At 49.5% G+C, this 27,838-nt stretch overlaps 1 protein-coding gene across 4 annotated transcripts; it reads right to left on the bottom strand.

Annotated features, from left to right (window-relative positions):
• Positions 1–1,693: 1,693 nt before the first annotated feature.
• Gpr35 (G protein-coupled receptor 35) lies at positions 1,694–26,967 on the bottom strand. Of its 4 annotated transcripts, XM_075951793.1 has the most exons (3): positions 12,917–13,116; positions 5,490–6,246; positions 1,694–4,304 (listed from the first exon to the last, which is right to left on the bottom strand). In XM_075951793.1, the coding sequence occupies exons 2-3, from the start codon at positions 5,630–5,632 to the stop codon at positions 3,377–3,379; spliced, it is 1,071 nt and encodes a 356-aa protein (XP_075807908.1). In that variant the 5' UTR covers positions 5,633–6,246; positions 12,917–13,116; the 3' UTR covers positions 1,694–3,376. The 4 variants fall into 4 exon arrangements, with proteins under 4 accessions (XP_075807908.1, XP_075807910.1, XP_075807909.1 ...); XM_075951795.1 differs by lacking the exons at positions 5,490–6,246; positions 12,917–13,116 and adding an exon at positions 26,875–26,967; XM_075951794.1 differs by lacking the exon at positions 5,490–6,246.
• Positions 26,968–27,838: the final 871 nt, after the last annotated feature.

Here is a 27,838-nt window from a genome sequence, read left to right on the forward strand (position 1 = left end):
GATACCTCTGTAGACAGCAACTCAACTTCTCCATGTTCAATGAGTTCTGTAGGTATTGAGGCCTTGCTGTCAGTTAGTGGAGAGCAACTTACAGTCCTGGCAACAGCCTGGGTTGTTCGGGGAGTCCCATGACACCCCTTTGGCCAACAACTCAATTAGATGTAACCCAATCCCTGCACTGGAAACTTTATTTAGTGACAAGAGATAGCCTGTTGGGACTCTGTCTTCCCCATTATTTGGTGATTTCATTTAGATCACCTTCATATTTTGTATATATTTTAGGGAGCTTCTACTGTATTAGGTTTCAATACTGCTCTCAAATTGCCCTGAGTTTTAGCTGTCTCTCTCTACACTCTTTCCCTCATCTCCCTTTTCTCCCCCTCCCCACTTGATTCTCCCATTCCAGTACCTCTGTCTGTTCATAACTCGTCTGTTTCCCTTTCTCAATGGGTCTAGCTGTCGACCCCTACTCCCTTACTCTGTACCCACTCTCTGTGGTTCTACAGGTTGTAGCTTGATCATTGACTTAACAGCTAATACCCACATATAAGCAAATACTTACCAATTTTGACTTTCTAGGTTTGGGATATCTCACTCAGGATGATTTTTCTCTAGTTTTATCTATTATTTGTGAATTTCATGATGTATTTTTTTTAAATGGATGAGTGCTTTTACTCCATTGTTTAAAAGGACCACATTTTCTTTATTGATCCTTCTGTTTAGGGATATCTAGGTTGTTTCCAGTTTCTGGCTATTATGAATAGAGCCCACATCACTTAATCATTAAGAAAACAGGGTTGCCTACAGGCCAGTCCTACAGAAACATTTTCTCTATTGCAGTTCCTTCTTTTCAGATGACTCTAGCTTATCTTGACAAAACAAAACAAAACCAGCCAGTACACACAGAGTGTGCTTTGAGGAAGTTATTTGTGTAGCATGAGCTTTCTCACGAATGCTCTCTCACATGCAGTTTTTAACAAGTCAGAGGTCATATTCAGATGCTCTCAAGTGTCCCAGCATCTACTCCAGTGGCTCTCACCAGTTCTAGCTGGCCTTGGCCAGTAGTGGTAAGTATGGGGTTCAGTCTTCCTCTTTGCCTACAGGGTTTCCTACTATGCTATTTTTATCTATCTATCTGTCTGTCTATCTATCTATCTATCTATCTATCTATCTATCTATCTATCTTATGTGTGGGGTCACAGCACAACTTGTGAGATATGGTTCTCTCCTATCACCATGCTGGTTCCAGGGTGTGAACTCAGAGTGTCGGACTTGATTGAAAGCACCTTCACCAGATGAGGCTTCTCACTGCCTCTTCATATTTTTTTTTTTAGCATGCTAACTTTGAAGCTTTCGTGTAAAGATTCTGTCCTTCACTTCCCATTCATTTCTTCAGCATCCTGACAGTTGATCAAATCTAGCCTATGGGAGCATGGGATGTCCTAAAAACTGTGGCTACAAAGAGGATGAGGAAGGTAGAGGGCTATCTTCATCAAGGCAGGTGCTCTGCTGGTGTTGTGGGCAGGAAGCCTACTGCTACACACTAGGAGATGCTGTGGGAGGGCCCAAATGGTCTATTTCTTCCTCTCCTGAGGCTTTGTTTCTTCTACGGTGGTCAGGCCATTTAGAGAAAGTGTCTGTTTTTATAGTCTAGAGGCATAATATTCAAAAAAGAATCACAGTCACACACGTGTATATTATATATTTATATATAGATATATATGGATACATCATACCTTCCAAGGCAAAGGTTTGGAGAATATTGCAGAGTGTGAAAAGGGGAGCTGAAGGAAGAGCGGTCAAGTGTGGTAGGAAAGCCATTTCCTCTAGCTTAGCATGATCATCAGCCATGAGCAAGAACACTGCTGCTATGATCCACTGAAGACCTTGGCCCACAGTCGTGGCAATGAAATTAGCAAAATACTACTGTGGAAAACAGACTGATGTTGGTCCTGAAGCTGTTAGCATTCCCTTTTACAGGGACATGAGGGTTAGCAGCCCTGAGGTTCCAGCCACCACTCCCCCTGACCCCCATCTGCATCTTGTCTGGAGCGGGTGTCCAGGTCTATACGAAGTGGACATTTCCTAGGGATTGGTCATCTAATGGTGCTGTTTCTGTGAGTTGTCACCCACGCTGAGTGAGGCTTCTCAGTGATGGAGTCACCTAGCTTTGGTAAGTAGCTCCAGCAAACTGGTTCACCTGTCTGGATTTGGATGGAATTTTTTCTTTGGTGTCTGGAGGGCAAACAGACGTTTGGTTTCTGCAGAAAAGGTCGTCCAAAAGAGGTACGAATAAGAGCAGGATGAAATGGGAGTCTGGAGTCTGGAGAGGAACTCCCAGTTGGTGGGGCTCTGGCTGCAGCATTTGGACCAAGACAAAAGATAAAGCTCAGAGGGAGAAAGGCCAGGACTATGAATACCTCCAAATGTGCTCTGGCTCTGAGCTGGCTTTGGTTTGTTTGTTAATTTGCTAGTTTTTAAGATTTATTTATGAATATAGTGTTCTGCCTGCATACCAGAAGAGGACACCAGATCTCATTATAGATGGTTGCTAGGAATTGAACTCAGGACCTCTGGAAGAACAGCCAGTGCTCTTAACTTCTGAGCCATCTCTCCAGCCCCCGAGCTGGCTTTGAAGCCGATCCTTGTCTCTGGAACCCCTTGAAGGCCACATCCCCCAAGAGTGCAGGTACCAGGCCAAATGTCAATCTTCCTCACAACAAAGTCCAGCAGACCACCACCACAGCCATTGACCCTGTGATCAACTGGCCCACTATAAAATGGAAACATCACCAAGAGGTTCAGGGCTTTAACAGCAGCGTGTTACTGTGTTGAGCATTGCTTTATGACCATGGGGTCTCCTGAACTGGAACCCCCCTGAATACGGAGCCTGAGCAACACTGACAGCCATGTGCCATAGAGGACAGCCTTCCAAACCACAGCCACTGCCCTCCTGCCTACCCTTACAGGAAGCATGAAGTCTGGAGGTCTCTAGAGGAGGCAGCCATTAGATGGTCCTCTCAGAGCTCTTTGAGCTCTTTGTTCCTTCTTTACATCTCACCACTTGCATCTGGGTGACACCGAGGGCCCTGTCAAGACTGTGTCCAGGGAAGAGCTCTGTTCTAAACCCAGTGGCTGGCCATCAAGGCCCCATTCTGGTGCCTCGGGGGTTCTAAGTCCGGGGTGGTAGGTTCCAGGGTCCTTCAAGTTGGTCTTTAGTCTCAGTCCTCTGGTCTCTTCAGGGGAGCAGATACAATCTCTCTAGGCCACCTGAGCTTCCTAGAGTGTTCAAAACCCACGTCAGGTTCAGGATGATTTGGGGGCTCCTTGATAATAATTATCACAGGTTCCTCTGGTCCATGGCGCATGCTCGCTTCTAGGTGAGGGTCAAGCTCTGAGAATCTTGGCTCTTGTGGGGAGTACTGGAGGACATGGCTGACATGGATGCATCCTGGAACTCCTTGGCCATGTAGTAGTAACAGATGGCATCGAGGCAGCAGTTGGCATCTGAGAGCTTGCCTGTGATGGACAGGGCACGGCTAAAGGTGACGTGGGCAGCACAGGTGTTCAGACCCAGGGAGAACTTCACCATCAGGATCACATGCAGGGGCAGGAAGCAGATGACAAACACTGCCAAGTTGGCCCAGATCATGTGGGTGGCCCTGCGGGTGACCTCTATCTGCACCACATCAGTGGTGGGCCTCTGCCCCAGTGCGGTCACAACCTGCAAAGAGCAGAAGACCACAATGGCCAGGGGCAGGTAGAAGCCCAGCATCGAGAAGGCAATGGTGCTGAAACCGTGCCGGCCATAGTTCCTGAAGCAGAAGCCACCCTCCTGCAGCCCCAGGTACCAGCGCACTACCAGGGAAGAGAGCACCACCACCCAGAGGGCCAGACACACTGCGGCAGCCTTTCTTGGGGACCGCAGCTCACGGGCGCGTATCGGATGCCGCACTGCCACGTAGCGGTCCACGGCAATGACAGTGACCAAGCTAATGCTCATGTATCGGTTGGCCAGGTAGATGCCCTGTGAGAGCTGGCAGCCTGGTGTATCTGAAGTGTGTCTCAGGGAGTATAGCATGAATGGCAGGGAACAGAGCAGGCAGAGATCAGCCACAGCCAGGTTGGTCATGTAGACGTGGGTCTCCGTCCACTGGCGCATGCGACAGCAGAACACCCAGAGCGCCAGGCCGTTGAGCAGTAGGCCCAGCACCAGCAGTAAGACCAAGTAGACGCCAAAGACATAGTAGAGCGAATTAGGCCACAGGTCGCCACCGTTGCAAGTTGCATTCATGGTCCTGGAGCTGCAGGAGAGTCAGGAAGTCAGTGAGGGTAGGTAGAAGGAGGAGCCCCAGGATAAGGCCCTGCCCCTGTCCCAGGGCCTGCCCACCTCTGTGCAGGAATTCTGGGAGCAAGCATGCACCACACTGTGAAAGTCCCCTTTCCAAAGAAACTATAGAAATGGTAGAAATCTCAAAGTCACCCTCAAGGCCTAACCTTTTCTCACTGGACAGGCAGGGAGACCAAAGTCTCCAGAGATGGAGGAAGACCTAATGTTGCAGTGACCAGCCCAAAGCCAGAGACAGAAGACTCCTCCCATCTCCCTGGCCCTCCTCTCTTTGGGCCAGCCTATTGCAGGGGAGAGGAGGTAGGAGGAGGGTCCACAGGTCCAATCCAGGAAGCTCCAACTCTCTAGAGCCTCCTTCAGCACACAGCTCTCAGAAGGGAGGAGTCAGAGCAGCCCCGCCTATGGGTACAAGGATCCCCAGGCTGGGCCCTGACTGTGAGAAGACACCTACACTTGATTCACAGATACGATCAGCACCCACTCTGTCTGGTCTGCCTCTGAAGCACATGGCAATAGAGGGTACATAGAACCGAGATCGCCCCTGGAAAGCTGTGGAAACTTCTGAGGCACTACCACCAGGCCTGTATCATCCCAAGGACCCATTCCAGGCTCATGTCTGAGATCGGGGTATCCACCTTGACCTCAGAGGTACACAGTTCCCAGAGGCCATAGCCCTGTACCTCCAGGACCTGGACGTGCCCAGAGGCCTAGGCCATTGCCATTGTCGGGAACATCCCCAAGGCCACCCTCCACTGTCCTCTCTGGCCCTTTACTGCCCTGTCTCCTCTCTACAGTGAGGCCCAGGAGAGTTGCTAATCCCATCAAGCCCCACCTAGGTAGCTTGGGCAGTGGTCTAACACCTAGGGCGAGGCAGGTGGCACGGCAATGAACGGGAACTAACTCAAGAAAGTGCCAGCAAGTGCTGAGCCCAGGCACACTGGACCCCTGGCCCACTCCCTTGTTCCTTGCTGGGTACCGGGGCCAGGAAGTGCTGCAGGATTGGGTGGGTCATAAGTTTAGGATTTTCTACAGGGGAAGACGACAGGAGAGGAAGAACTGTATTCTCCAGGGAGAGTCAGGCCCTAGCTGACTAGTGGAAGGCATCAACCTTCCCCACAACGAAATGGACAAGCACTCAGACCTGGGATTGCAGACAGGGAGGTTAATGCACGCTAGATCAAGCCAGGGCTCATTTCCTCTTTGGACTCCAGGGAACCTGCAGGCACACAGTCCATTAGAGAAGTCAGGCACAGACTCCAACCGAGCTGGATATTCTGCCATCATATTTTGTGTCTAGATTCTATACCTGCCAGATCAGAACGGGCTGAATGCCAGCAATCACAGTTTCATGGGCCGTGCTCTGTGCTTTCTGCCAATAGCAGCTTCCAGGAGCTGAACAGATTGGGTCCTAGGCTGCCTGTGGGGGAAGGGCTCCATGCTGCCAGTGGCTGGCCTCCCAGCTGAGCCCCCTTCACCTGAAAATGCAGCCCCACCCCCTCCCCACACTCTTACTCTCTGCCTCTGGGCATGGAAGGGGCAGCCTGGCTTCTCTGCTACCTGAACCCTGTGAGTGTGAGATGTGGGGTCACTGCTAAGAACCCTAAGGAAGAAGGATTCAAAAGTTCCAAGAGGTTAGGGTGCACACACAGCTCATGGAACACTGCTCCCTCAGGATACCTCCCTGTAAAATCCCAGAGCCCAGTGACAGCCAGCATGTTCTAGCCTTGCCTTGGTATAGCACAGGGAACTGAAGTCAGACACTCCCAATTGCCTCAGAGCAGCAGGCAGGTCGCCCTCAGCAGGCACTTGGCATCTTTCCCACAGCGTGTCAGGATGCTCACAGCTTGGTCTGGAGAAGCTGCCAGGGGCTGCCGGGTTGCTTTCAGGTGAGTAACTGCCTACCAGGGGTAAAATATGGAGCTGGCATGAGAAGGGGAGCCACCTGTGCACAGCACAGGCCCTTTCTTTCACTTTTGTGGGCAAGATCAAGCTCCCTTATGCACAGGACAGGCAGAAGGCTGTCCTACGGCTTCAGCACTGACCATCCAGGAAAGAAGTCTACGGAGGCAGACGGAAAGCTGAGCCCACCAGAGCCTGCTCCCTTACCCATCCTGATGTCTGGATGGGGACCCACAGACACCCCCCCCCCCCCGTGCTTGTCTGCTCATAGTCAGGCAGGCCTAGGGGCCCCACCCACTGACTGAGGTTTGGGGGCAGGAACAAGGCACTGTCAGATGGATCCTGCAGAAGCTTTGAAACCACAGGCACTGGAGCCTGGACCCCTACGGAAATGCCCCAGGCCCCACAGAGGCAGGCGGCTGAAAGCTCGCTGCTCCTCTCAAAGGCACAAACAGTTGTTTTCTAGCTTTCAAGTGCAAGACACCACCTACAGAACAGACTTGGGAGTCTCAGATGAGGGAGGCACCAACACCCAGAAACACCCCGAGTTACTGGGCACTTACTGTTCATGTCATCCCCGCCCCACCTCAACTCCTATGGAGAAGAGTGCACTGATCCCAAGTGTGAGCGCTTCTGCGAGCTCCCTGGAGAAGCCTACCCTGAGAACCCGCATCCCCAGCACAGTTGGGACTGGGCTATATCTATCTTTATGCATACCTATCTGCCAGACCCCAGCCAAATCTCACCCCTCTGCCAGACCCCAGCCAAACCCCACCTAACTGCCAGACCCACACCCTAGCTCAGCCCCACCCTCACCCCCCCCATGGACCCCAGCCCAGTCCCCCTCATCTGACAAAGCACCACCACCCCGCCTTACCCATCTGACAGATCCCAGACCAGCTTCATTCACTCCAAAGACTCCAGCCCGGCCTCACCAAATGTGATAAGTCCCATCCAGTTCTGCCCCACGAGGAAGCCCCAGCTACATCAGGTCACACACCTGTTTCTCGCGGGGGCTGAGGGCGGCCAGCCTCACAGCAGACTGTCTGTCTCAAGCCTGCCTGTAAGCTGAGTAGGCTGTGGGGCTTATTGACGACATCAACAGAGCGGTGGTAGCTCCCCACCCCCACTGCCTGCACTGCTTTCCCCAGTCCTGAGGCTGGGTTTAAAAAACTGGGGATTTCTGGAAGGGAAGCTGGTACCTGCCACTTCTGACGACACCTACAGAGAAACAGCAAAGAAAGCGTTTGTTCTAGAAACATCTTGAAATGGTTAAACCCAATTGCTCAACCCCACCCTTGGAAGCTTCCTCTTCGTCAACTCACTTCATTCTTTTTTTATCATGACCGGGCAGGGCCCCCACAGAATCTGTGGTCACGAAATGGCACCCTATAGCCTGTTCCTTGGCCAGAGGGAAGCAATGTTCCCTCTCTCCCATGCTCATGAAGATGTGTTTGACAGAAATGTCCCACATCCCTACCTGACGGATGACCCAATCAGTATGTGTATAGGACAGAGGCAGGCTTGACTCAGTCAGCCCACAGACAAATCCAGACAGACACTCTAGAAACCTTTCCAGGGCTCATTCTCTTGGCTGGGAATATCCCTTTACACCTGTAAGCCTCAGGAGGCATTCTTTGCTACAAACATCTTCACTCAGAGCTTGGGGTCTTTCCCGAGGCCACATTTCTTGCAGATCACCATCCCAGTCCCAACCACCCAAGGTCTGGGGACTTTTCCACATGAGTCCCACAGCTTCTGATCACAGACAGCGTTTCTGTCTTCAAAACCGGCAAGGGGCTAGGGAGAGCCTCGGTTCCACCCCTCCCCATCGCCCAGAGGTGGGGATGGAGACACAGAGGAGGAATCTATTGGATAGGGCGTCACAGTCAACAGCAGGTTTGGGATCCACACCCTAGTCTGTGTCTGTCAGGCTGAGCTCCCTGCCCGTAAGGGACATTTGGTCTCAACTACTCTCTTTCATGGTTACCACAAGCGCAGCCTAGGCCCTAACCTTGGTCCCAAGAGCCTGGTATGCAGAATCCCACCTGGGGCCAAGGTGCTTCCAGGAGAACTGTCTGCTGCCTGTGTACTGAACTGAGTTTCCATCCTCAGCATCTCCCCAATTTCAGCCTCTGGCTAGAGCATCTAAGACGGCGCTGCTGGGTAGAGGCTTGGTTCCCTACTGTTAGGTGGAGTGGCTCACATGGCAGGGCACCACTCCAGGACCTGCTTACCTCCGGATAGATAGGTAGGGCAGCCGCATCAAGGCCTCTCCTCCCTCCCCACTGAGCTTCTCAGCAGCAGCCTGGTGATCTAGAGGGTAATGTGTCCCGGGAAGATGCTCAACACGTGGAGGTCATGGTGGGCTGTAAGCCACCATCTTCTCCTGCACAGGGCACAAGTTGCCCTCAGCCCTGACTCCAGACCCTACCAACCCACTTGTACCCTAAACTAGGCTCTGCAGGAGACTCAGGGCACTACTACCCAGGCTGCCCTACAGGGACGCCCAGCCCTTTTCTCAGGGGATTTAGATTCCTGGTCTCAGAGACCTGGACATTGCTGGCCAGGCTCCAGGGTCCTGGCCAAGTCCACACTGTCCCTGCTAGGCAGCCTCAGGACCACAGCTGCAGGAGACTTACTGGTGCCTCTCAGCAATACCAGCCTCTGCTACTGGGTAGCCCTCCCTCCCTGAGGCCTGTCTGCCCCACCCTGAGGCCTGTCTACCTCATTGAGGGCCTGACTTGAAGCCCTCACCTTCTTCTCATATGCTGAACTGCTTAAGCCCACACCAGGCCAGCCTCTCTCCCTCCTTCTCCCCCCCCCCTCTCTCTCTCTCACACACACACACACACACACACACGCACTCTGCCTGTGGTTCAGGAGCTCTCAGCTACACACACACACACACACACACACACACACACACACACACACGCACTCTGCCTGTGGTTCAGGAGCTCTCAGCTACTATTCCAGCACCAGACATACTGCCATGTTCCCAATCATGGTGATAATGGACTGACCCTCTGAAACTGTAAGCCAGCCCCCAATTACATGGTTCCTTTTATAACAGTTGTGGTCACGATGTCTCATCACAGCAAAGAACCCAAACTAAGACAGGTACTCAGGCCTGCAGGCAGTTGGAGTCCCTTGAGGATTTAGGGTACCGTGGCCACCTCTCGAACCTGAGTCAGAAGTTGGATAAAGCCTCACCTTCCATCCACCTCCCCAGGCTGACCTAGTAGTGCCTAAGGCAAAAAGAACACTAAGGGTGACCCTGTCTTTGTCTACAGTGCTGCCACTGACCTACACAGATATCGCGGCTTTGGTCTTACAGAGACAGCGCCTCGAGCACTGACTTTTCTTGAAGTCTATTTGCTTCAGGGCCCTCTTACGTGCCATGCATCATCTAGTGACCATGTGGCCACACACAGATGACAGGATTAGAAGGCAGGATCCTCTGTGTCCTTAGCCCTGGCTGTGCAAGGTAGGGCTAGCAGAGAGGATGTGATTATCTCCCAGTTTTCTGTTGGCACTTTCGGTTCCCTCTTCACAGACCAGGTCTGGAAATAACATCTTCCTGGGAACACCCCTCCCCCACTGGCTGGCCCAGAGCCAGCGATTACATGACCCCCTCCCCTACTGGCTGGTCCAGAGCCAGCGATTACATGACCCCCTCCCCCACTGGCTGGTCCAGAGCCAGCGATTACATGACCCCCTCCCCCACTGGCTGGTCCAGAGCCAGCGATTACATGACCCCCTCCCCTACTGGCTGGTCCAGAGCCAGCGATTACATGACCCCCTCCCCTACTGGCTGGTCCAGAGCCAGCGATTACATGACCCCCTCCCCTACTGGCTGGCCCAGAGCCAGCGATTACATGACCCCGTCCCCCACTGGCTGGCCCAGAGCCAGCGATTACATGACCCCCTCCCCCACTGGCTGGTCCAGAGCTAGCGATTACATGACCCCGTCCCCCACTGGCTGGCCCAGAGCCAGCGATTACATGACCCCCTCCCCCACTGGCTGGTCCAGAGCTAGCGATTACATGACCCCCTCCCCCACTGGCTGGTCCAGAGCCAGCGATTACATGACCCTGCTTCTAAATAGGTTTACGAACTAGAATCCACAACAGGTGGCTTCAGAGCAGAAAGACAACTTGGAGGGTCTCTGGCCCGCTCAGCCTCTCTTGCTTCCCATTCTGCTCTCACACCAGGTCCTTCCAACACCAGTCCTGGCAAGGCCACCTCGTTTTCCTCCACAGGTCATATCCCCACTTCACAGGACAACAAGGTGACAGAGAGGATAATGCCCTCGAGCTCCGCTCGAGCTGAAGCCCCTCACCATCTCAGGACCCGAAGCTTTGCACCTCCTCAGTAAACTCCCACCCGAAGTCTTCCCTGCTGTTTGGAAGCCCCTGGCATTCATCCTGGTGTGGATCCCAGGAGTCTCCAGTGAGGTACCCTGGGCACACCCTTGCTCCCTCCACTCCCCCTCCCCCCTCGGACTCAGCAACCCCTCTGCAGGGCCCGGCCTCCATGACTCCTTTTAGTCGAGTTCTCCCACTCTCAGCTGGGACTACTGGGCTCGTCCCAAGCCACAATGATCCCCTGGATGGTTCTGACCCGCCCACTGTTGTTATTCTCCTCTGCAGGGTGATCCTGACAAGACCACAGTTAAACACCAGGCTGTGGCTCTTACCTCCAACCCCAGAACCTGGGAAAAGCTACTCTCTGGGTCCTTGCCTCTGTAGGCCTTGTGAGGCAGCCTTTGACACAGCCCAGACTTTTGCCTGGGACTAATCCTCACAAAACTTGTCCGCTAGCGACACACACTCAAGTGTCTGACGTAGTGTCGGGATCTGCGATCCTCCTGAAAGTCCCTGGTAGAGAAAGACTGGGCGGAGTGGGGTCTTCACTAAGCAGATGTGACAGAAGTGGCCCCGTGGGGACGAGCGACTGGGACACTGGTAGCTCTGCCTTATCCCCCCACACACACACACTTTTCTGTGCATTTGAAAATCTCCTTGTGTTTAGAAACGAGTGTGCAGCTGTGAGACAGTTTGTGAATGGAAAAGTCCTCCAGTTATCTAGGAAAGGTGGCCAAGCAGTTGAAAGACATGTTGCCATGAGGCCAGTAACTTTGTTGTGGGGTCCCTTCAATCTGAGACTTGCCCTATATAGCCCCTTGATGATTGCACCCCAGCCTCTCCTGGTCTTCCTGAACAAAGAAACCCCATCAGGCTCCTCCAACTTCCTGGTAAGGCACCAAGAACCCCGACCATAGAAAGAGATTTGTTTTGAGGAAAGGGAGGCCAAAGCTTCTTCCTCTGAGTGGGAGGCGACTGGAGGGGGAAGGATTAAGCAGCAGTTACTTTGTATATCTTTTCCTAAACAAAAGTGCCTCTGAGATCTGGGCCACCCTCTCATGCAATGCCTTCCACAAAGCTATGGTTTGAGACAAGCGTGGGGGTGGGGAGCTGAGAGAGCAGGGCCTGGCTAGGCCTGGATTCACTCAGCCCTCTTAGGTACCAGCCAAGCCACACAGACAGGCTTGTGTTTTCCACTCAGACTAATTTAATTATTTAAATTATTTAATAACCATCATTTCAACAAAAACTTGGCCAAGACAGAAAGAACCCATCTTAGTTCCAGGGAAGGTACTGGGGCCATGCTCTAGTTGTCCTGTCTGAGACCGCAGGGCCCTACAGTCCTCGGGTAAAGTCCCTGGCTCTCTGATGAAGCCATACCCTCCCACTCTCCCCAGGACGGCTCTGACTCTGTCGCTTCTTGGCTGCCTTTCCTGGGTGATGCTGAAAGCCCCTTCTGCTCCCAGCAGCTGGACCACTTCCTCCACCTGCGACCAGTATTCCCAGGCACAATGACAATAGCCCTGGTGTGGCTGAGTGGCCTTGCCCACATCAGCCTCCCCGTCTTCTAAACGGCCTCTCTTTTGTCTTAGACAGCATGTGGAGCTGTTACACAGGGCCATCTCTGCAGTGGGCAGCTCTGGCCTCTGCCCATCCTAGTTCCATGCTCCTCTACTAGTAGGATTTCCATAGGGCAGGGGGTTGTAAGCTTTGTTTGGAATAAGCTCCCAGAGGATGGTTGAGAGACATGGTGAGGGCTTAAAGAACCCTCAAAGAATCTTGAATCAGACTCTTAGAGAGCCCTGAGGAAGCTAAAGGAGTTTTGAGGAGGCTTTAAGAGAGTTGAGGGGATTCATATGGAAGGGTCCTGAGGACATCCTGATAGAGTCCGGAAGAGATTCTGAGGCACTCGAGTTCTAGAGGATCCTGAGGAGGTCCGAGAGGACCCTGAAGTAGTCCCAAGAGGGTTTTGTGGACATCCTAAGACCAGTCCTGAGGTATTCCTGAGTTGTGTGTGGGGGTTCTGAGTGGCTGCTGTGGTACCCACTGTCCTTCCTGCCGCACTCATCCCTCTTCCGTAGGAGCCCAGCACCCGCCTCCAGCAGTGAATCCATGTCCTGCGAGACCCATGGCTGCTATCCTTCCTTCCAGGAGCCTCCTGGCCACACGTCCCTTGATGCCCACAGACAGTTTATGTCTACTGGGTCCTAAAGACAACTAAAGTATCCTCACCTTCTGAACCAAACCTACAGCTGGCTGCGGGCAGGTGCCAGCTCCGAGACCCTAAGGACGCACTCACCTCAGGCAGCGCTCTTCTGCTCCAGATGGGCCCTCCCAAAGTGCTGCTCAGTTTCAGTGCTGCCGCACACCCATCTGGGACTCCCTCCGGGACAGTGGGATGGGACCTTGGGTGTTCTCCAGGCCGAAGGGTTCCTGCCTCTTCAGAGCCTCGTCGCCCTTTGAATTGCTTATTCACACTCTCTGTCCTCCTTCCCCTTTCTCTGACTGGAAGGCTGACTTCTGACCTCACATGAGCCCTACTGCTGGGGATGCTATCTCCCACCACAACCCTCTAACCACCCACTGTGTTTCCTGGTCTCAAGGGAGTTTCATGAACACGTCATACCTTTCTGGCAGAGTTTTCCCCACTCAACCCACCTCTAGTCTGAGGGCCCCTTTAGCTACCCCCTTAATCCAGAATCCTGACAGACTGCTGGAAGAAAGCCTATAGGTCCTGAACTGTGGCAGAGATCTCAGACTAGAGAAAAAATTCCAGCTCAGTCCGAGGGGTGGTGGCACACGCCTTTAATCCCGGCACTCCAGAGGCAGAGACAGGTAGATCTCTGAGAGTTTGAGACCAGCCTGGTCTAGAGTGAGTTCCAGGACAGCCAGGGCGACACAGAGAAATGGTGTCTTGAAAAACAAAAACAAAACCAAGCCAGCTCATGAGAGTTGTGGGTAGTGAACATGTCACTTGACACTAGCCAAGAGGGGCTGGTCCCTCTGTGAGGGACTTTTCTATCTCCCCCATCAGGACATCAGCCTTTGGCTTGGGTAGACTAAGGTAACGTGTCTTGGGTGGGCCAGAGGTTGGCTTAATCAGTATCACAGACACCCACCCTGAGGCAGCCATCTTGAGAAACACAGAGCCGAGGGTTCTCACAGCACCCTTTCCTCTACCCGAGTTACCAGCTCTCTGAGCCACTTCCTCTGAGGTTGAGCAAGATGTGGCTGATGATAGAAATGGAAGCAGAAGAAGATGTATTACATGGGCTGCTACAGATATGAAAATGGTCCCCAGCACAATCGAGAAGAGACAGATACGAATCACCAGTTCTCTGCAGCACCATGACTGTTCCCTCACACGGGCACAAGTCCAGGAGTCTGAGACAATCTCAGAGAGACATCTGGTATGACTCATTGATTGCTAAGATGTTACAAACCCCAGTGGGGGCACTTGGCCATGTTGAGCAAAATGAGGGCTGCAATTATCATTTGACCCCAAAAACCCCTTATCCGGGAATCAGCCACAAGCAGTGAGAAAGTGATGAGCAAATGTTTTAGGGTGAACATTGTGGTGCAGACCAGAGTGGCAACAACCTATAAGCCTCAAACTTCAATCTGCAGGGCTCTGGTTGAAGGAAGGATTCTGGTGCCATAGAACACTGCATAGCCGTAAGAAACAAGAAGACATTCTGTGTCTAAGATCTATTTCTGAGCCAGGCAGTGGTGGTGCACACCTTTAATTCCAGCCCTTGGGAGGTAGAAGTGGGCAAATCTCTGAGTTCGAGGTCAGGTTGGTCTACAGAGCAAGTTCCAGGACAGCCAGGGCTACACAGAGAAACCCTGTTTAGGAAAACAAACAAACAAATCTATTTCTAAACATGTTTATGTATGTATGTGTGTGTATGTATGTATGGGTGGATACACATATGTATGTATGCATGTATGTATGTGTGTATGTAGGTATGTATGTATATGGGTTTGATGGAGTGTACTGGAACCTCACACATGCTCAGTAAATGTTCTGCCCCTGGGCTACAACCCAAGCTCTCCTTTTACCTTTGACCTTCACACAGGATAGGCCCTGAAGTTGTGATCTCCTGGTATTAGCCTCTGGGTCAGTCTGGGAAAACATGCCTGTGCCTCCAGACCCAGACAATTTATATTCTTTTCACTTTTATACTTTTCCTTAATTTAATGTTTTAAAGACAGGTTGTCACTGTATAACCTAGGCTAGTCTAAAACTCATGCTCCTTTGCCTCAGTGGGATACAATTACAGGTGTGTGACACCATGCCCAGATAATTTATATCTTGTTTATATGGAGCCAGGAGCTTATGAAGCTTATTTGTTTGTTTGGCTTTATTTCTTCTGGAGACTGAGTTTCATTTAGCTGAGGCTGGCCTTGAACTCCTGCTTCTATCTCCCAAGTTCTAAAGTTACAGGTATGTGCTACTATGCCCAGTAATTTTGTGTTTTTACATATGAGATATCTTATTTATATTTCATATATAAATTATATATAATAAAAACAATACCAGGAGATGGTGACACACCTTTAAACCAAAGATAACTATATTGTTTTTGATTATGTTATTAGTCAGAGGGTGTAAACGGGGTGAAGAGGCAGGAGCAGATGCTAGACTTCAGTGAATACACCTGGGTTTGTAGATTTGCTTTAGAGACACATACATGTCATTGTAATTGCCAAATTAAGCTATTTTTAAAAGATTTATTATTTTTATGTATGTGTGTGTCAGAGAGAAGGAGGGAGGGGATGCAGGAGGGAAGGAGAGAGAGGTACATGGATGTCTTCAGAGGCAGAAAAAGGGAGGGGATGCAGGTGGGAAGGAGAGAGAGATGCATGGATGTCTTCAGAGGCAGAAAAAGGGAGGGGATGCAGGTGGGAAGGAGAGAGAGACGCATGGATGTCTTCAGAGGCAGAAGAAAGCATTGGGTACCTAGAGTTTCACATGGTTGTGAGCCATCCAATATCGGTGCTAAGTTTCAAATTCTGGTCCTCTGAAAGAGTAAGTGCTTTTAACCTCTGAGCCATCTCTCTAGCCCTGTGGTTTCATTGTTGCTGCTGTTTTGTCTTGTTTGAAATAGAGTCTCGGTATATAGATCTGGCTGGCCTTGAACTCTATATAAACCAGGCTGTCCTAGGATTCAGAAATCCACTTGTCTCTGCCTGATTGCTGAGGTTAAAGGTGTGTATTACCATACCAGGCTGTACAAAATTAAATTTTAAGAATTCTTAACAGTGACAGCAAAACAATGCTAGCTGACCTATATTGTCAGTGGATAACACAACCAGCCCACTCTTACACGTACGTGATTATGAAACCCAGTCGTCTCAACCTGCTAGCAAAAAGAAGGACCAAAAACATTGTTTTTAATAATCGTTTCCAAATTTTTTAAAAGTGCTGTTTTGCCTATATATAAATACAATCCAAAAACTGTAAAAATATTACATAAATCTGCACTGTTTTCAGCAACCATGGCTGTCACTGGCCCTGCCCCCTAGTGCTGTGTGTCTGAGGATGAGGGAATTGAATGACTGAGTACTGCTGCGTATTGGGGTGCAGCGATCGTGACTGAGATTAAGTAGACATAGTATGGAACTGAATTTAACCAAAAGTGTCTGTTTATACTTATCTCACCTTAAAAATAATCAAAACATTTCCTAGCTCCGTCCACTGACAAAGCCTCGACACAGAGGTTTAACCGAACAGCGACAAGTTTTCCTAAAGTCCACACATTGGTCTCTGAACACCGAATTGCTTACGGAGCGAGAGAAACTCTTCTAAAAGGCAGCCCTGGATGGAAAGAGGAGGGATGAATAAGATGAACCTGGAAGGTCTTTCTGTGCTAGAGAACCCAGTGGCCACAAAGATGTCAAAGCAATGCTCATGGGGACTGACTCAGGCATGGCCCAGATGGGATGCACTGTATAAAGAAGGGAACGTTTGGCTATCAGCAGGGTGCGTTTAATGAACTGGAACATAACAAGTTTAAACCCATAAATCTGTGGTCGCCCTTTAAAAATCCATGACTCACCTAAGATGCTAGGAAACCTGTTTGGAAAGCCACTCTATGAAAACGAAGACCCACACCCTCATCCTCCCCTCCCACACGGCCTGTGTCAGGGTGACCAAACAACTCCGGAGGCTTCTTTACATACACTGCAAGCTAGCAAAAGAAGGAGGCTACCGGCCACATAATGGTCATCAGTAGCTGCATCACAGAAAGATCCAGCCACCCCTCCTACAGCATGGTCTTGCCAGGAATCCAGTGACACCAGAGTCTTCTTGGGCATCTACAGTCTGCCTGGAAGTTGTTGGGAGAGTGGTGGGCATGAAACACTAAGTGAGGGATACGAGCAAGCGGGCAGGATCAGTTGGGGTAGGGGTGGGATTTTTCAGGGCAAGAAGCAAACAAAACAAATGAGTCAAAAAGGGACAGATGCTGGGTGAGGCAAGAAAGATGCCCTCAGTGATGAGACTTAGAAGGCCCATGAGCAGTAAACTGGGTGGATTCTCTGGCCTCCAATTTGTTGCTGCATCAGCACGGGTGGCCAGGGCACCAGTCATAAAAGCCTGTGTCCCATCTCCCAAGAGGCAGTAAGAGGCAGACGAGAAGGAAGGAATTGCCAGCTCCTCATTGCCATTGGCCTTGATGACACAAAGCAAGAACCAGTTGACATACAGATGGGGCTGTCTCCCTGCTAAGGGACTGGCAAAGGCCCTTGCCTTCCGATGGACCTGGGAGGGGAAGAGGAAGGCTGAGTACTGCAGCCCATATGGGGCCAGGCCACAGTCCTGGAGAAGAATCCTGTGAAGAGGGTTGAAGCTCGGAGAGGGCTGATATGATGTGAGCACAGCCTGCCCCAGGGAGATGGTGGTGCACGGGCTGCAGCTCAGAGACAGCAGGGAACTGGCTGTAGCCCATAATGGTGACATGCACAGAGGCTTCTCTCCTTAGAGGACCTGCTGGCCCAGCCTCACCACTGCGACAGAACAAGCTTGAAAGATCACACAGAAGACTCTGGCCTGCAGCCAAGCCCTCCGGTTCAGTTATGAAAACTGCTCTTTCAAATTTAAGATGGGATTGGATACCTGTCTCTTTCTACCCTGGTACAAACAGGTGATCCTCTCACAGCCAGGGTAGCGGTGGTTGTAAGAGCCATGTAGTTTTAGAATTCCTTCACGTTTTTCATTATGGACTTTTTGTTGGTGAAAAGATTAAAATCATCTGGGCTGGTAGAGGGAAAGTGATATTGGTCATGGTTTGATCACCACTAACATGAGTTTGGTGGACTTTGTGTGTTTCCTGTGTGTAACAGTTAATATTGGCTCTTCTTGGTGGTAGTGGCGCACACCTTTAATCCCAGCACTTGGGAGGCAGAAGCAGGCAGATCTCTGAGTTCAAGGCCAGCCTGGTCTACAGAGTGAATTCCAGTACAACCAGGGCTACACAGAGAAACCCTGTCTCAGTGCCCCCCCCCCAGCCATGTTGGCTATTAACTTGGCAAAATCTAGAATCACCTAGAAAACAGAAGCCTCCTCAGGACTCAGGGCTGGGTGGTTCATTTGGGTGCCTGCTTCTGTATCTATAGCACCAAATCTATACTGCACAGTGGAGAGGAATCATGGCCCAGCAGAGCCAGGCACGGGCTTGAGTCTCCAAGAGAGTGCACAGAGGACAGAAGTGGATGATCAGCTCAGGCTTCCTAGCTGAGAAAGGAATGACAAAGGCCATGGGACCCAGGAGGTTGTGTAAGCCCTGGAAAAGGGTGGTAGCTGTGGGCTGATGGGGAGTGGAGGGGCAACAAGTCAGAGGGGCAAGTCTCATCTAGAGTATTCAGCTAAGGGGTAGGCAAAGTGCTATTGAGAATGGTTTTTTTGTTTGTTTTTGTTTTGCTTTGGATTTCTGGAGACAGGGTCTCGAGGTCAGACAGAAAGACAGGGAAATGCACAGACGGGAAGAACCCCCTCACCAAAGTCTGATTGAAGCCTGAAAATCAAGAATTTCAACATCTTGAGCATCGCCGAAGACCTCCCTCCCTCCTGTGACTTTCTAGGAATCCCACCAGAAGTCCCCTTGACAGTAAAAGGACGTGGCATAATGCCCTTGTGTTACCCTATGGGTCCTACTTTTATTTCCCCATCTTGTAATTCCCATCCAAGGCACCTGTGGCTCAACCATACCATCCCATTTATTAAAAGCCAGGAAGGAAGGAAAATAATTGCTTAACAGTCCTTTGGGATATAACTTGAAAGTCACCAAAATAATATGTATGGACAGTATGTATGGCTAATCCGAAGACACTTAATTGTGACTGTCTCGAGTGGTCACACTTGGGTGTGTTTCATCTTTTCTGTATCTCTTGTCCTCTTAAACATATACTTAAGATCCGTTAAAGGTGTCTTAATAAACGGCAACTCCTCCAGAAGGCCACACCCACGCTCCCAGGTGTGTCTTCTTTCCCTTAGTACCTTTCTATTTCTAGCAAGCCCCACACCTACTAGATACTGGCTTGCCCTAAAGTTCTTTTGTGCATCAAAGTCAACGATCTGGTGTTACCTGAACTCCCCAGGTTTAGGTTGCAGGTGGCAACCTAAACCTATGTTTCCATCTCAGCTGCTTCTGACAGTCTTTGTGGCCTAGGCTGACGTGGAACTCAGGACGATCCTCCTGCCTTCACAGGAGGCCTCCCAGGTACTAAGATTATAGGCGAGAAACCACATGGCAGCCTACACTGTAAGCACGTGTGGGTGTCTATGAAGATAGCAGAGGGTTTCCCTAGCATGTGGGAAGCCCTAGCTTCAACTTTCCATACTGCAAAGTAAATAAATTAACACCACCTGCCTAGAGTTAACCAAGGAGTCACTTCTTTGACAACAGGCTGGCCTGCCATCACAGCACAGCTGCTTAGAGCCCTTAGTGGATGCTCTGAGGAGACTTCAGCTGTAAACACCACTGAAACCATGGCTGCGCTGAAGCTCCTTCTTCTGCTTCAGGGGCCTTGCTCCAATCACTCCAGCAGCCTGCAATTGCTCCAGGTGACTCTACTTTGGCCATGAAAAGCCTTGGTTGCTGTCTCAGTGACTCTGTTCATCTTTCCACTGGAGGAGCGCAGGGAGAACTTCCCTGTTTGCTCCTGACTGGCGCACATTCAAGGCTTATGATCGATACACAGGCTGGTGGTGGTGGGTTTAAAGCTGTACACAACTTAACACATATCTTCTCTGGCTCTTTTATGCAGCATCGTTTCTGCTTTCTGGGGTCAGTCCTGGAGACGTCTCTTCCATTTACCAATACAAGGCCCCGGAAAAGGCTGTCTAAATGAACTCTGCCCTACTTGTGGTAGAGCAGGCTGAGCTGGCTGCACAGAGCAGGAAAAAACTCATCTTCACTCTCAAGGTCCAGTTCCTTGACTCCCTCAGCACTGAAATGTTCTGGATCATGCAGTCCCTGTGGACTCCCAGATCACTAAACCCAGTACGTACCTGATAAACACTATCTTGCTCCTGCGGGCAGCATCCAACAAAGCTAATACGGCCTCACTTTGGAGATTTTTTTTTTTTTGATGAACTATTTTAGTGAAATTCTGGATAATATAAATGAACTCCCATTTACCCACCAGAAAAATTAGGGACAGAACTTAAAATGACCTTGGAGGGCCTGAAACCCTCTCCTGCCCACACCACCACAAAGCCACTTCCTCTTGTGGTGGCCGCAGCACACATGCGACCTTGCCTCCTCCTACTCCAACTGTTCCACTCACACTGTGTCTTCCGTGAGCTATCTCGATCCCGGACTTGTCATAGCACATACGTTCCACAGGCAGATCTTCCCACTCCCGCTGATCTCACCGTTACCTGTGCTCACAACCCCGCACTGTCTGCCCCGGCTCTGGTGTGAGCGCGCCAGGCCATGCAGGGCTCTGCTAACAGATGTTTTCTCTCAGATGCCGCCAAAGTGCTTTAGCATCAGTTTGTACCCAGAGGGCCTTATCATCTTCCAAACACCAATTCCCTAGAATTTCTCAACCCAAAGAATGACCTCTCTACTGCCTATGCCACATTTGTGAGTCTGAGTTTTCAATCTTCCTTCCTTTCCTCTTCCCCACTTCCAATTAATTGAGTACGCACGTGATAAATCTTATAATAATCACTGAAAATAAAACATAATTGAGGAGATAACTGGAACAGAAAACAAGATGCCAGCTATCCAAAATTGGAGAGCACAGGCAGGAAAGGGCAAGGGGGCAGCCAAGAGAAACAGAAAACAAAGATGGTCACTTCAAACCAAATGAAATCAACAGTTGCTTAAATGTAGCCTGGTATAAACAATCCAGTCAAAAAGTGAAGATAAGCTGAGAATGCTTGGTAGGTAAGAGCACTTGCCACAAAAGCTGGATGACCTGGGAAAAAGCCAAATACAGCAGCACACACCTGTAACCCTAGAACTTCTAAGGGAGATGGAAAGTGGAGAAATACCTGAAAACTTGTGTGCCAGCCAGCCTGGAGTATGCAGTGTGGAAACAGAGAGAGCTGCCTGAGCAAAGGAAAAGGGAACCTCTCCTTGAGAGGTGCCCTCTGACCTCTATGTGTGTGCATGTGTTATATATGTTCACCTGCACACATACAAACACCCCTAAAAATAAAAAAAGAAACGCAACAATTATTAAAAGTGGGTTTAAAAGCCAGAAAGCAATCATATGCTGGCTGTGTGATATGCACTTTAAATACAAAGAAAAGTTAAGAGTAAGAGAAAAACAATAGAGAATAATGGAGAAGTTCTGTGATTTGAGCACTGAGACTTACTGTCTTTCACAGGAACTCAGAACAAGCAACCAAAAGTCAGGACACGCTACATTGGGGAACCGGCTGATCTGTCCTAAATGGAATTTATAGGACACCACACCTAGCAACAGCACAACAAGCAGGACAATGATTACCTTTAAATGTACAAAGAACATTCTCCAAAATAGGCCACATGTCAGCTGTAAGGCATCTCTGTCAAACTAAAAGTCAGGTACTGTGGCATATGCCTGTAATTCCCAGCACTCAAGAAGCTAAGCCAAAAGGATCACAAGTTCAAGGCCAGCCTAGGCAACCTACGAGTGCTTGTCTCAAAAAACTAAACCATAAACATCAAAAAAGCCTTAAGTGGAGCTGGAGAGATGGTTCAGAGGCTAAGAGCATATACTGTTCTTTCAGAAGACCTGAATTAATTCAGCTCCCATGTTGTGTGGCTCATCACTGCCTGTGCTCCAGCTCCAGGGGATTCGATGTTCTGACCTTCATGGGGACCTAAACCCATGCATTCATACACACACTATGCACATGCATGCATGTACACACACATAAAAATTTTAAAGTCTTTAAGTTATACAAAATATATTCCTTAAATATAATTAAACTTAACAACAAATCAGTAACAAAGCTATGTCACCTAAAGAAAGCTCCAAAGCCTGGAGGTGATGACACACGTTTGTTATCCCAGTACATGTGAGGCTGAGGCGGGTGAGGGGTGGCTAGAAGTCCAAGACTAGCCTTGGCTGCATAATATGACCCTGTCTCAAAAAAACCACAACATATATTTTTAAAAATTTTTAACTTGAAATGCTTCCAAAACAACACATTTAGAAACAAACCAAAGATCAGCAATAACTGAAAGGGCATTAGTAAATACTTTGAGGGCAGGAGAGATGACTCAGAGTTAAGAGCACTGGCTGCTCTTCCAGGTCTTGAGTTCAATTCCCAGGAACCACATGGTGGCTCATAACCTTCTATATTGAGTTTGGGTGCCCTCTTCTGGCATGCAGGAATATATGCAGGCAGAACATTATATACATAATAAATAAATAAATCTTTAAAAAATACTTTGAACCAAATGTGCCACGTTTTCTTTATCCATTCTTCGGCTGTTTCCAGGTTCTGGCTATGACAAACAATGCTGCTATGAACAAAGCTGAGCACATGTTCTTCTGGTATGATTGAGCATCCTTTGGGTAGATACCCCAAAGTGGTATTGCTGGGTCTTGAGGTAGGTTGTTTCCTAATTTTCTGACACAATGGAGTACTACACAGTGGTAAAAAATAACGACATCTTGAAATTTGCAGGCAAATTGATGGATCTAGAAAGCACCATATTGAATGAGGTAATCTAGACCCAAAACGACAAATACAATATGTACTCACGCATAAGTGGCTGTTAGACATAAAGCAAAGAAAAACCAGCCTACAATGCACAACCCCAGAGAACCTAGATAACAAAGGGGACCCTAAGAGAGACATACATGGGTCTAAGTTACATGAGAAGAAGAAAAAGACAAGATCTCCTGAGTAAATTGAGAGCGTGGGGACCACGGGAGAGGGTAAAAGGGAAGGGGAAGGAAGGGAGGGGAGGGTAGAAGAATATATAGCTCAATAAAAACAATAAAAAATAATTTAAACTGACCATGAAAACAGAACTTATTGATGTTAATGAAAGAAGTCAATGCCATGCTTACAGGCAAATTTGTAGCTTTCCTGTTTATTTCAGGAAAGAAGAAAGTTACAATCATTGAGCTGATATTCCACTGTAAGAGCCTGGGAAAACAACAAACTAACTTAACAAGTAGAAGAAAGGAAACAGAAAGGAATGGAGGAAGGGAGGAAGGGAGGAAGGGAGGAAGGGAGGGAGGGAGGGGAATTTAATGTGTTAGAACAAAAGCAAAAAAATTTTTTGAGGCAGTTTCTCTGTGTAGTTCTGGCTGTCCTGGAACGTGTTCTGTAAACCAGATGGCCTGGAACTCACAGAAATTCACCTGCTTCTGCCTCCCAAGTGCTGAGATTAAAAGCGTGTGCCACCATCACCCGGCTTAGAAAATCAATTTTTGCCTGGCGGTGGTGGCGCACGCCTTTAATCCCAGTACTCGGGAGGCAGAGGCAGGCGGATCTCTGTGAGTTCGAGGCCAGCCTGGTCTACAAGAGCTAGTTCCAGGACAGGAACCAAAAGCTACGGAGAAACCCTGTCTCGAAAAATAAAAAAAAAAGAAAAGAAAAGAAAATCAATTTTTAAAAGCTGGTTATAAGCTTGGCCTGGTGGTTTAGGTCTGCAACCCCAGTTCTTCTGGAGACTAAGGAGGAAGGTCCTGAGTTCGAGGCCTGTCTGACCTACAGCAATTTCAAGGGCAGCCTACACAACTTAGTGAGACTTCATCTCAAAACAAAAGGAAACGAGGGGCTGGAGAGATGGCTCAGAGGTTAAGAGCATTGCCTGCTCTTCCAAAGGTCCTGAGTTCAATTCCCAGCAACCACATGGTGGTTCACAACCATCTGTAATGGGGTCTGGTGCCCTCTTCTGGCCTTCAGGCAGACACGCAGACAGAATATTGTATACATAATAAATAAATATTTTTAAAAAAAAAACAAAAGGAAACGAAACAAAATGCTGGTTATCTGCAAAGGTAAACAAAACTGGCAATCTTCTGGCTAGATTTGTCAAAACAAAATAGGTACAAATCCCTAATATGAGAAATGAAAGAAAAGAGTTGGGGGACTTCCAACATTAGTAGGCTAAAAATAGTAGTAATAACTTTAACCAAACACATCTGACAACTTTGATAAAATGGATGAATTTACTAAAAGTCACCACTTTGTCAAAGTTAGTATTTCATGGTCATAGTGAATGTGGACAGCCTGGGTGCTTAGTTCTCTTTATGCCCAGTGACCATGAAACTCTTATTCTTAGAGGTTTTTGTCACATTCAGGACACAGTACAGAATTGGGGACAGCACTGTGCTCCTGGTTGAAAACAGAATGGTTTATATCCATCAAAGTTCTTGAGTTCATAATTTAAGACCTTTCTACAAAGAAAACACCCCAGTTTGATAGTGTGCTTGGTGAGGTCTTTCCTGCATTTATGGGTAAAGTGAACTGAATGTTGGTTACATTCAGAGCACCGTGCAGGGACAGTCCGCAGAGCATCCTCTAAGGCAGACCAGTGTCACACATGAACGTGGACATGGAAATCCTCCCTCAAACCCCAGCGAATGAAACACAGCAATATGTAAACCGACGGATCTCACGCCATCAACCAATACCCTAGAAGTGTGATCTGTCAGTGGAATTCGTCACTGGAAAAATATGAACAGGGAAAAAATGAAATTTATATAATCCTCTCAATAAATGTAGAAAATCTTACAAAACCTCCTGCTCCTGAAAGATAAAGCCCTTAGCAATCTAGGACTCAAAGAATGGGCCCGTGTGTGATAAAGGACATCCACAGATAACTGACAGGAAACCTCACGAGAGAGAGAGGGGCTAAAAATTTTCCTCTGTCCTCAGAAACAGAGTGGCCCCTGTCATTGCTATAGAATGGCACTGGACAGCAGAATGGGCACAGAGCACAAGGTGTGTGTGGGGGGGACACTGAAAAGGAATAATGATATTGTCACCTTGGGTTGAGAAGGAATAACGAACTGTATTGTCATCTTGGGTTGAAATGCGCACATAGAAGCCGTAGTATTTATCAGGGGAAAAAAAATGCAGAAACTTAAAACTAACAGGTGGATTAGAAAATTATAGGGCACTCTATTAACAGACTGAAACAACGTATCTCTATACAGTAATAAACAATTAGGAGCTAAAAACTACAATACCATTTGTGAAATATTAAGAGATAAATGTGAAGCCTGTGTTCTCAAAGCTATAAGATATTGCCGAGAGAAATTCAGACAACCCTGTATCGCTAAGAGAGGAAGATCCTCTTCTCCTTAGACTAACCTAGGGGACTGACCCAATGAAGTACCAGACAACACATCTCACTGGGCTCCTGGCTGCACTGGATCATGGCCTCTTTAGACTCTATGGCCTCCTATTCAAACACCCAAATGGATACAAAGTCTTCTAGATGGAGGTCTGCAAGATTTCAGCCAGGGAGGACTCACACAGTCTTATGGGCACTCCCTATTGCCCATGTAGTTAAGATTCAAGTCCTGGAGTCCCATAAGGCCTTTGCCTGCCCTTCCAGTCCAATCTAGGTGCTGTTCTCCCAAGTGCTTTCCCCACGCTGCTGGACCATCCCTGAGGGTGCCTAGCCTCTGCTCTGCCCCCAACTGATCCACGGTCATAATACTCTATGTTCATCTGTCATCTCGCTGTCTAGATGCCAAGGCTGTCCGTGTGTAGATGGTCCTCCCTAAAATATCACGGGCTTCAAGGTGGGGGTGCTGGACATCTCGGCCACATCTAAGACACTGGGACATCTAAGACAGTGTGCCTGCCACCCAACATATACACTCTGGTGTCTCAGGATGAAGTGAGGTTGGGAGAGGAAGATGTGGTGGAAAGTGAGTAGCCCTCCTGCTCAGCATCCCTGCTGGGGCTGGAGGATGAGGGACAAGCCCAGCTCAATTATGATGCAGTTATAGGTACAAATGCCAGTGTCCTGACACGACACCTACCCAGACCCTGGGCACCCACAGAGCACAACGCTGGTCCCTGGCCCTACAGCCCCCGAAGCTATGTACACCTTCCTGGTAGGTGAACTGCAAGGATCCCAGGAGCTGAAAGTTAAGACTAGCCTAAGCTCTGGTCTGGGTAGGGGGACTGCACACATCCTTGACTGAGCCTCACACCTGTATCTCCGAGATGCAGGGAAACAGGCCATGTGGCTCCAGGCCAGGCCTGAGACAACAGGTGTGTGGGTGCTGTCTCTCAGAGGACAAAAGAGCAATGGCCAGGGGGTTCGGCACCAGGTAGAGGACTCAAAGCTCTGCAGATGTGGTCTAAGCACCATGGGGGACAGACAGAAAGTGCTCTCAGCCAACAAAGCCGGTCGGCCTGCCTGGGCAGAGCAGAAAATCACCCTCTGCCAGCACAGCTCCACCCAGAGCTTGGTGGTGAGTCTGGAGGCTGCAGTGGGTTTCCAAGAACAAAATGATTCTTCCATTAACTTCATAGGGAGGCCAACCTGTCTGAACATCTGGCAAATATCAGAGGACAAAAAGACAGGAAAAACCAAGAGAGGCATACCTGGGAAGCTATGTAGGTTAGTAAGGCATGCTTATGAACGGGAAGGGAGAGAGGAAGGGAGGGGAGAGGGAGAGGGGTCACGAGAGTACAGTGACAGAGCATGGGATCTGTGGCTGGCTTATATAATGCCCAAGGCTCTCACCAGCTTACCCCAACCCTCTTAGCCTCCTATCCCAAGCTGCTCCTCCAAGACCCCCTGCCTCAGGACAGGACTCCATACTCACCCTAGAGGCTCTGGACCCTCAAGGTTGACTGAGCTTGGGAGGAAGGAGGGGTGAAACAGGAGACGGACAGCCAGCACACAGCTCCGGGAGGCGTTCCCACACTACTCTGGAGCAGGAAGTACTGGGAAGGAGCTAGAGTGGTCAAAGTCTCCCAGGAGGAGACTTTCTCACACAGACACACCCAACCCGCACTTCTGGATGGGCCAGAACTACCCCTCATCCTTTGGTGGCAGCTGCCACCAATGATCTAGTCTGCTCAGCAGGCACCGTGTGGCCCCGGACACCATGGAAGGCAAACAGGCCCTGCTGAGAAGCCCCAGCTCTTCCCAGAAACCTGCTGCTCCCACCAGGTGGCTTCACATACCAGCCCGCTTATAAACAACAGAAATGCATCTAACTCTTCTGGAAGCTGCAAGTCCAAATGCAAAGCCACAGGGATCCAGGGGCTGGTTCATGGCTGGTCATCTTGCTGCAGCCTCATATGGTGGAGAGGTAAAGAGGTTCTCTAAGGTCCCTTTTATAAGGTCACTGTATTAGCTACTTTTCTCATTGTCATGATGGAATATGATTTTGGCTCGTGGTGGGCAACGTGACGATGGCAATGTATGACAATGAGGCAGCTTGTCACACGGTATCTGCAGTCGGGAAACAGGGACAGATTCTGATAGTGGGCTTTTGTTCATCTGGGTCCCCAGCCCACGGGATGGCACGCCCACATTCATGCTGGGCCTGCTCACTTCAGTTAATCTTCTGAAAACAGACATGCTCACGGTGCTCCTGGGCGATTCTAAACCCTGTCAGGCTGACAAGATCCTGCCAAGCCCTCAAGCCTGCCCCCACCCTGGTTAAGGCAATCCTGCAGGCCAGGCCACCACAGGGCTTGGCATACTCAGGCTGGTGGGATCTGGCCCTAACCAACCACCACAAACATTAGTGCCCCTCATGAAGTCTCCACTTGTATCCC

This window comes from Microtus pennsylvanicus, chromosome 17, assembly GCF_037038515.1.
Source record: "Microtus pennsylvanicus isolate mMicPen1 chromosome 17, mMicPen1.hap1, whole genome shotgun sequence".
Lineage (NCBI taxonomy): Eukaryota > Metazoa > Chordata > Mammalia > Rodentia > Cricetidae > Microtus > Microtus pennsylvanicus.

Coding starts and splice junctions, on each gene's coding strand:
- Gpr35 (XM_075951793.1), bottom strand. CDS start 5,632: ATGATGGCAGAATATCCAGCTCGGTTGGAGTCTGTGCCTGACTTCTCT. Junction 4,305..5,489: donor CTCCCTGTCTGCAATCCCAG/GTCTGAGTGCTT, acceptor ACTCTCCTGCAG/CTCCAGGACCATGAATGCAA.